The 10001-nt window shown below is 38.7% G+C and overlaps 1 protein-coding gene across 1 annotated transcript; it reads right to left on the bottom strand.

Moving 5' to 3' along the window:
* Window positions 1-3967: 3967 nt before the first annotated feature.
* On the bottom strand, window positions 3968-8820 carry ptgs2b (prostaglandin-endoperoxide synthase 2b). The gene is made up of 10 exons (XM_030049987.1): window positions 8677-8820; window positions 8202-8318; window positions 7937-8080; window positions 7626-7769; window positions 6961-7142; window positions 6649-6732; window positions 6273-6519; window positions 5651-5937; window positions 5398-5545; window positions 3968-4708 (listed from the first exon to the last, which is right to left on the bottom strand). The coding sequence occupies exons 1-10, from the start codon at window positions 8732-8734 to the stop codon at window positions 4293-4295; spliced, it is 1827 nt and encodes a 608-aa protein (XP_029905847.1). The 5' UTR covers window positions 8735-8820; the 3' UTR covers window positions 3968-4292.
* Between the last annotated feature and the right edge of the window lie 1181 nt (window positions 8821-10001).

The raw sequence follows: 10001 nt of genomic DNA, 5'->3' as shown, positions 1-10001 counted from the left end.
TGCAGAAGTATCTATGAAAAAATCCTGACATCTGCCTCGTGTCTTCCCCAGCAAGCCTTATCTGTGAATCATATTGAGGAAGAGCATGCCATCTTCATTCAGAGTTTGCAAATCACCTCAGGACTGATGTGACTCCACATGTTTAGACATTACCTGATGTGCTAAGGAGTGAAGAAGATCTCAGTGTACAGAATGGCCTAAAGCATGCGCATGAGTGTGTATGAGTGCATGTGCATTTGTAGATATTTGACAGCGAAGTTGTTCATTTGAAGTGCCCTCTTTAAACAGTGGCTAAATTTGCTTGTTGGACAATCCCGTGTTACCGGATGCCAGTAATTCTTTATCCTCTGGTAAATCACTTAGGATTGATGGCATTCCTACTACCAAGGAAATTTAAAAAAAAAAAAAAAAAAAAAAAAAAGCTGATTGTATCATTTAACAACTCCATTACTCAGGGAATATCATCAGATACACAGAAAGAGGGCATCATCACATTACTCCGAAAGCAAGATTCACAGTGGAATGACAAATATCCTGTATGAAACATTAGAGACTCTGCAGGGACTCCACTATCCTCTCTAAAAGTATTGCAATGAGAATAACAAGACTTAATGGTGATATGATAAAATATGATCAAACGGTTTCATAAAAAGGGCACATTGGCGGTAACATAAGGCATTTTCTTGATTACTACAGACTATTTATAAAAATGAACAAAAATCTGTGCTGAAAAGACATTTGATAAGTAAAATGAGATTTCATCCAAAAAGCTCTTAAGTTGTTTTTGTTTGTTTGTTTGTTTGTTTTTTTACATTTTGAGAAAACCCTCATAAAATGGGTGAAGGTAATTTATGATCACCTAACCAGCAAAATAGTAAATAATGGATATTTATATAATATTCACCTTGTGGAGAGGCATACATCAGGGCTGTCCACTGTCTCCATGTTTATTTTGTTTTACTATGCGCTGAAATTCTTGCTGTTAGAAATACAAGTAATTCATGCATTCCAGGTTTAAAACCAATTGGGATAGAAACAAAAATAACTTTACATGCAGATGATGCACCTTTTTCTGCAGCCTGAGAAATCTTAACTTGATGCCCTCATTCTTGATTTAAATGCACATTAAGAGGCACAGATTTTGACGAGATTTTGGAGTAACAGCTTGGTAGATGTTTTGCTAATTCATATACCAGATAATCCAAAAGATATAGCTGAGATAAATTATAAACGAAAAATGGAGAAAATAAAAGGGAAACATTCTGTCATTACAAGGAAAGATTATATTGATTAAAACTGTTGTAATTTGTTTAACGAAAATCCATTTCAAAAGTATTTTTTGGACTAATAAATCTGACAAGATTAATAGGCAATACATGTATACTTCACATGAAAATTTGGATTAAACCTAAAAAATATTGCAGAAATGAACTTATTCCTAAAAGTATCTTGAATTAATAAAAATTTACCATAGCAGTCTCTGGAGAACAAGTCAAAACTCTCAAAACTCCTCTTAACTTATCTTATCTTCTGTGTATTTGTTCTTCGACAGCGAATGATTCCCCTTTTTAAAATGAAATCTCTTCACTTTAAATGTCTGTTCAAAGTAATATTAGTGAATCTCTCACCTTTTTTCAAAGATGCATTGAAGGCTCGGCTGAATTTCCAGTAAAACCCTCCAGACACCTCATCCAAGACATCCAGAATCAGGCAATATTTATGAACCCAAAACTGTTAACAGATGGGAAACCCTTTTCTTTTCTTATAAATGATATGCTAGATAGCATGGGTGTTTTCCTTTCAAACCATCAATTTTGCTCTATTTATGGTCAGATTTGCAGCATTTTTAATTTCAATCAGTTGCACTCATTCTCCCAAATAACTGGAAATGGAAACAAAAAATAGTGGATACAGAGAGCAAGGCCTCATTATATCAGGACAGCAGGGCAAGAGGCCTCACTGGTTTCCTGCATATGGTCTGTACCTTTTGGGAAGATGAATTCACTATTTTCATACTTTGGAAACATTTTTTCAGAACAATTTACAAACAACAATTGATTCCTGCTCTGAAATATTTCAGTTCAATATAATCCATTTTACAGCTACTGAAAAACAGCATGTTGGACAATTATGTAGAGGATGTAGTGAGGAAGAGGATGACTAGTTGCATTTGTTTTTCATATTGTCCATATGTTGCAAGTTTGTGGACTGATATACAAAACTGTGCAAAAGACCGCTCAACATTTATTTTAAACTGTCACCTTTAAATGTTACGTTGGTGATTCTGGATTAAAACTGCCCCAAGATAATAAATTCAATTATTCTGTAAAATATTTGTATTAAAAGCTCAGTCTGGAACTAATTTGAATCTAAATTTCTTCATCTATCACATGACTCTTCATATGTGAATAAAAAAAAGTATCCTCCCTTCTCAGTTTTAGATGTTTGTCAAGAGCACTCAAACAAATGAGTGCCATTATTTCTTATAACAACTATCCCTTACAACTGAGTAAAGAAAACACTTTAAAAATCACAGCACACCAGATACACTGTATAAGATTTTTTCAGGGACATTTGAATACAGTGTGATAGAAAAAAATAGAATTTCATCTTTGAAATACACAATTAAAATGATTCCTATGGCCTTCCTATGGCCTTGATCTAGACGAGTTACAGGCTTTATGTAAAACCACAGACGAGACGGTCTCTCTGTTTTTCTGGACTGTGGACTGGTCGGTTCTTCATGTACAACATCTCAGACAATGCTCATCAAATTTTGACAAAACTTTGGCCATGGGTTTTCAGCCCACCAGTTGTCCCAAGTGGGGTGCTATTTCATTCAGTCTGTGCCCAGATTTCATGCATGACCTCTCAGAAACTGCTGCTTATTTATATTAAACTTGGGGTAATGAAGCATCTTATTACTTTGTTGTGACAGTAGAAAAATTACACTTGTCGACTGCACAGTGGCACTGCATCATTTGTTCATTCGTCTATGTTTCACTTGCAGTATCTCCATTTATAAGATTTAGATTATTAGAAATACATCTCACCACTGCATTTCAGCAATCACAAAATTACACTGATTGGCTCAAGAAGGTGCGTTACCTTTTTATACACTTGTCTATATGTCATGCTATATCTCAAAGGCTGCTCTCTCTCTCTCTCTCTCTCTCTCTCTCTCTCTCTCTCTCTCTCTCTCTCTATTACAGAAATCTTGCACATACTGCTGGATCTCATATAGTCCATTTGAGTACATGCACTTTAGTCAGGCACCTTTTGTACACTTCTGTTTTTGATTGACCTTTTTCTCTAAACTTCGATATTTTTGAAATTATTGTATATAACTCTCTAATTGTTCTATATCTTTGTTATAGTTTTATCTTTTTATCTTATCTGTATATTTGTATCTTTTATACTGTGCTCCTAGCACAGTCTGGAAATCCACCAGAAAAGCATTTCACTTCATGTTTTACAAGTAGTATAACTGTGCATGTGACAAATGAATGAACTGAATCTTGAATCCATCAGTTTCAAAATGACACTGATTTGCCCATGAGGGGCTACAATAACAGGTCAAATTAAGGCTTTGCTGGCCTTGAGGGCGTCTGCATCACTCATGGGACAAGACATTTTTACTATAGCACCCTAAGCCAAACTGATAATCATCAGTGAGTATATTGATGGGTGATGGCCTTTTGAGAGATAAGCTTGTTTTGTTTGTTTTGGTAGAATTTATTAATAATGCTAATGCACATCAAGGTGGTATCTTCATTCCATGTAACATTGTTGGTGATTTTTCTACAGAACATGACACAGTTCAATATTTAGCATAGGCTGAAATTCCTAAGAAGCAGAAACTTGAAAATCAGAAAAACAAATCCAAAATCCAGACAAGTACAAACAGTACAGCTACACTACTGGAGGCAGTTTAGGTGGGTTTAAAGTGAAGAGAAGTGACAACACCTTTAAGGCATCATTAGAACTTTAATGTAACTGCAAACTAAAGTAAACCAAAATTCAAGTATCAAGTTGTTAAACACATTAAAATCAACAACACTGTCAGTGCTACTTTTGAGGTCATTATTCCTGTATTACAGTATACAATACATTAATTCTCTCAATAAATAGGAAAAAAAACTTGATAACCTTACAAAAATATACAAAATGAAGTATAAAAAGTCATCTTTGCATTTTATAAAGTATATTATAAATACAACAATAAATACGGAATAAATAAATAAATAAATCTATATAAAACCCCTATAACAAACACAATAAAAAGAAGAAAATTAGAGCTCAGTAGTAGTCCTTCCTTTCAAAATGACAGTGGGGTTGATATCATTGCTGCGTGACTGGGATGTGCTTGAGTTGATGGTGACAGAGCCCACGTCGTTTATGTTAGCCACGTGAAAGGACGCCACAGGACAGGGACCTCTGACATTGTTGCAGACCAGCCTCTGCAGGGAGGCGGTGTTGACGATGTCGAAGCCCACGCTGCCGCCAAAGGTGCTCGGCTTCCAGTACTCTGGAGAACAGATGGGGTTTCCCATCAAACCCTTGAGGGAGTAAGGGGCCCCCATCTCCACCATGGTTTCTCCAAATATGGCGTTGGGCCTGGGTTTCTCCACCAGCAGGCCTGGATAGAGTTCCACAGCGTCGACATGTCCGTACAGCTCCTCCAGCACTGCAGCCATCTCTTTCTCTCCTGAGTAACATACAAGAGGAAAAAGATTTGGTTGGTTTCTCTCAGGGGCTAATTTCACTGTCTCAGCAGCTATAAAGTTTGCAGCTAGTCTAAATACGACCACCTGTGTTTTCACTGATTGAAATCCAGCGAACACATTAAAATAATAAATACTGATCTCTCTTCCTGTCTTTAGTTGCCTTTTCTTATCTCACTCTCTCTTAACTCTCTCTCTCTCTCTCATACACACACATACATATATGCACACATCCAGGCACGTTGCTTTCCTCATAAATCAAAGTTACTCATTAATCAACATTAAAACCTCTCCACTTGAGGAATGTGAGTCTGAAGCAGCACATCCTCTGGGAGGTCTCTCTGCCTGTTTATGTCTTGCTCTCTGCCATGACAAACTGCTTATACTATCTGCAGCTGAAGTGAACATCTGTTTTTTTAGTGTTTGTCTTCTTTCAGCCACAGAAATGAATTTCTAACTTGTGAGGCTGTGCAGACTGAACCAGCTGTGTGGATCAGTTTAACGGTGTTTTAACATACCTCATCAAATACTCAAATATGTTCAGCCATGCAGCTGCACATTTGCATCTTATCTTCATGCACTAACCATAACCTCTTCACTAATACTTTGGTCAACTGATTTCATCTTTTTTTTTTCCCAAGCAGAGATATGATTGATCTACACTCTCTCTCACCTGTGAGGTCCTCAAAGGAGCTGTAGGGCTTCATGGAGAATCGTTTCCTGTAGGCGTTCAGGGACTGGAAGCGCATAGTCCTGCTATGCTCTATCGACTTCATGGCCACATGCATAATCGCCCCGGGGACATTTCGACCACCAGCAACCTGACCAAAACAATACGAGGTCAGTTATAGAGTCTCAAAGCAGTGAACAGTGGCAAAGTCTTTAAAACAATTATTGGTACAGATACTGCTACTCGTGGTTCTTACCCGTCCAGCAATCTGCTTGGTAAAGGACTCCACCAGGTTGTTAATGCCGTGGTCCATCACTATGGAGTTGTTGAAGACAAACTGTTGATAGTTGTAAACCTGCTCCTCAATGTGGAAAGTATCAGGCATCAGTGGGTGCCAGTGATACAGGGTGTTGAACTCTGATGAAATGCGGTTCTGGTACTGGAAGCGCTGGTTGAACAGCAGCTCAGGATCAAACTTCAGCTTGAAGTTATAGCCACTCAGGTGCTGCACATAGTCTTCAATCACAATTTTGATCGTCTCTCCTACAGGACAGATGAAATGTTGTTGTTACACACACAGCCGATTATTTGACTTTTTTTTTTAGACGCAGATTTGTCTACCTGACCTATCTGATAAACCCAAACTTTTCTTCATCTGAGGCGGAAGAGGAAGAAAATTTCTCACATCTACCAAACCCTTTGAACAAGTTCATACAGATGGTTGATTGCAAAGATAATGTGGGAAATTTCTGTGACAGCAAAACCGAGAAGCGTAGATTACAGCTTCCTCTATTCAGCACTATTTAATGGTAACCAAAGTGAAAATGTGAGAAAGGCAATAATAAGCCTCATTATCAGTCACTATCTCACATACTCACCGATCAGAATGAGCCTTGTGGTCTGGAAGAGCCGCTCGTCGTCCCAGTCGGGGTGGACCTCCTTCAACACGTCGCACACCCTGTTGTGTTCCCGGAGCCAGATGGTGGCATACATCATCAGGCCGGGGACTAGTCCGAAAGCCTCGTGACCCACGGCGAGGCGGTGAGAGTCAGGCACTTGAGGAGGGTAGTGCATTTCAACACCGACATCCTTTACTGTTGGGGGGTACATCTCTCCATCCACTATCTGCATAATCAAGACAGAGAGGAAGCAATCGTTAAAAAAAAACAACAAAAAAAACAGTGTTCCTCAAGATTAAAATGTAGAATCCACTTGAGATCAAACATGAGAACTTGATCAAATCGGGTCTCATACCTGATATTTAAGTTTGCCATCCTTAAAGAGTCTGAGCTTGTGTTGCCTGTCCAGGGTTTCTCCATAGATGTGGTTGAGGTCCACCTGAAAGCAAGAACAATCACATTAATGCTTCTCTTTCCTCTTTTCTCTTGAGTAACAATTCCATTGAAGTTGATGTGACACAGGCTGATTCACCACATGATATGATCCGAAAAATTCATAATCAGCCCAGTGAAATGTTTTACACTCTTGTAGTTTCATTATTATGACACTGTCTCCTGATGTTGCTGAGAATATGGTGTGACATGAAACAATGACAGCTCTGCTCACCCCATGGCCTTTAGCTTGAGTGAAGGCAGGCCCTTTCTTCATGTCCGATTTGAAGAACTGGTGGGTGAAATGCTGTGCGAAGAAGGCAAACATCAAGCTGGAGCCCTGAGGGTCAGGGATGAACTGTCTCCTCATGAGGAGCTTCTCGGCCAAGATCCGGATGTCAGGCAACTCCTTCTTACCTGAGGAAACAATGAAGAACATGAATATACACTACCAAAATCATATTGGTTATAACTTCATAGCTCAGTTTGGATGTTTTGTTTTTGTATTTAATTAAAGTGTCATGATTCAGGCGTTCTTGTGAAGAAAGCTATAGCTATATTTGTTAACTAGGTTTTGAATGTAAAATGTTTTTAAGCAAAATCAAACTGTAATTGCTTTTCGCTCTTGTTATAAGTGAACCATTTCATAATTCGATCCTTGCAAATTTGCTATTGTACTGCTGGATGTTTTGAATAGCTTGAGCGGTTTCATGCATGTTAGTTTTGGCTGGTTGGTGCAGGTCCTGCTGTGATTTCCTCTGCACACTCTGTCTCTGAGCAGCCAGCAACACAGATCGCTTGGCATGTGTGTAGCATGATGTAATGAGGCCAAGCCACTCTTGTTCAGGATTCAAGAATCTGAGATAACAGGTTTTTCAAATGCAGAAAGAGTACACTTACCTACTACTCCCATAGGTGTTGGGCAATCCTTATGCACAGGGGGGAGGGTGCGTGTATAGTAGGAAAGGTTGGAGTAGGCTTCCCAGCTTTTGTAGCCATAATCCGCATTGAAAGTAGGGGGACTATCAATCAGATGGGACCGGGCTAGAAAGAAAATAACATAAAGCACATTATTCAAACACTGCATACTTCCTTTAAAACGGAGCATGTAGGAAGTTATTTGAACTTTCTCATAGATAAATTCCCAACTGAGATTTCTAGTGTGCATCTAGGTAGAGTTATTGTTACTTTATTTTTTTTTTTAGACTTACAAGTCAGAACATATCTCATGACACCATCCCTGAGAAATGAGATGTTGTTGATGATGTTCCAGAAGCCCTTGAAGTGGGTGAGAAGGTAGTGGACGGTGTTGGGCGATGGCTTCAGGGATACTTTCAACCAGGTGAAAAATTCAGCTATATATAAAAAAAAGACCAGTTGGGGAAAATGAAATTAATCATCATTTTAAAGAAAAAACACATAGAAATACCACCCTGTAGTTTACTGAATTCATACAGCTCTTATAAATTCATTTACGTGTTGTGCAGTTTGGTCCATAATATCCAGTTCGTGTGCAGTCACATTCATAACCCTCTGATCCAAGAGCTGTACACACACCCCTGTTCTGGCATGGCTCTGAGCAGCACGGGTTACCTGAAAGCCACATTGAGAATTCACTTAATTTGTGGTGTGAAGCACAAACACCTTGGAAAAGTCTCATACAAAAACTCATTGATTCCAAACTGAAAAATCACTACTCATATTATGTTCTTGTATGGACTTGTATTTAAAAATGAATTAATAATGACATTACAACAGAGTAATAGTGTTTCATCCTTTATGGTTTCACTATAACATTCCTCAAATTCCTGTGGGATATTATATGAAGAAGAAAAAAACAGTCAAACAGAAATCTGTGACAGTTACACTACCTATACTCACACCTGCCTACCATCGAACAGCTCTAGGCACTAAATAGGCAATTTATTTAATTTTTTGGTTCTATGCTTACCTTCGCACACAAGAAAGCCCAGTGCCAAAAGAAAAAGCGCTGCTATGTGTCTATTCATACTCCAAAGCCTTGGATTGGTCTTCTCTCTGGTGTCTTGTTCTCTCGTTGTGCTGTCCTTGTTGCTCCCTCAGTCCTGTCCAACTCTGAGGCTGGCAGTGTCTCTCCCTAGCTGACTTCACAGCCGCGCTTATATTAGGCGGGACGGTGTGACGTGCACGCCCCTCCGAGGGTGTCCCGTTCACGGCGGGCCAAGCTGACTACTACCTCACCAAAAAAAATATCTGGCAGAATTAATCAACGAGTAAGACCTGACTGGAATGTTTTTTCTTGCACAATCCACTTATTTAATTGTATTTTTTTCTGACCACCGATATTACTTGATGTCTTTGGAGTGAGTTAAGCTGTTACCGGCAGTCTCAACAATTTCCCCTTTCTTTAGGTGCCTTCTGATCGGATGTGGGCTACCCTCATGGAAAATAACAAAGCAGCCTGAAAGAATTTAACAAGATTGTCATAGTTTCTGGTTTCTCCACTCTACGTCACGCTGCTCTTCCTATGCAACTGACCCCTTTATGGTAACTTACAAGTCGCCCATATAAATATAAAATAATATGTAACAATATTTAACAATTTGTTATGTTTCTTGTATGAATGTTCAAAACAACACACACTATATAGAAATCATGAGGCAAGTATGAGAATTCATTTTTATATGGGTTATACACTGAAAAATGCAGGGATTTGCTTTCAAAATAGACTTTGCCTATATGATCCATCTTAATTGTGCTATCATTTCATTATAGCCCCCTTAATGTCCCTCTGGGTATAATACAGTGTAGAAGATGCAAGAACAGAAAACATAAGACAGGCAACTTTTCAGGGAACAAGCCCATTTTAAATATAAAAATTACTATATAGTGCTGTTTATATGGAACATGTATAGATAATGCTTGTAGGTATTTTTGTGTGACGAGATGAGACCATGAAATCTATAATATAATTGAACATAATTGAGGTCCATCACCTTTGGAGCCATGTGTCCCTGCTGGCCTCGGGTTGGACTCCACAACTTTCATGTTTCCCTGCCTAATTTCCTAAATAAAGGTGAGGAGACTGCATACTGTCCCTTTCATTTTGAACAGTTTTCCCTTGAGCAAAATTCTCAGTGACAAATTTATTTGGAGTGTGTGGAATTGAGTGATCACACGTAACCACAGACTGCTGGAGAAAGCGGGACTGGAGACGATTATGGAACAGCTGGGGTTGCTAAAGCTTGTGGCTTCCATCAGACTCTCAAGTCATTTTCACCAGTAGGAACCTCTGAC

This window comes from Myripristis murdjan, chromosome 4 (assembly GCF_902150065.1).
Source record: "Myripristis murdjan chromosome 4, fMyrMur1.1, whole genome shotgun sequence".
NCBI lineage: Eukaryota > Metazoa > Chordata > Actinopteri > Holocentriformes > Holocentridae > Myripristis > Myripristis murdjan.
This window is presented reverse-complemented; position numbering and strand designations above follow the sequence as displayed.

Excerpts from the sequence above, each read along its gene's own strand:
- ptgs2b (XM_030049987.1), bottom strand. The coding sequence starts at position 8,734 with ATGAATAGACACATAGCAGCGCTTTTTCTTTTGGCACTGGGCTTTCTT. Across the intron at positions 8,081-8,201 it reads TGGACCAAACTGCACAACAC|CTGAATTTTTCACCTGGTTG; the intron begins GTAAATGAATTT and ends TTTTATATATAG. Across the intron at positions 7,143-7,625 it reads AACACCTATGGGAGTAGTAG|GTAAGAAGGAGTTGCCTGAC; the intron begins GTAAGTGTACTC and ends TTGTTTCCTCAG.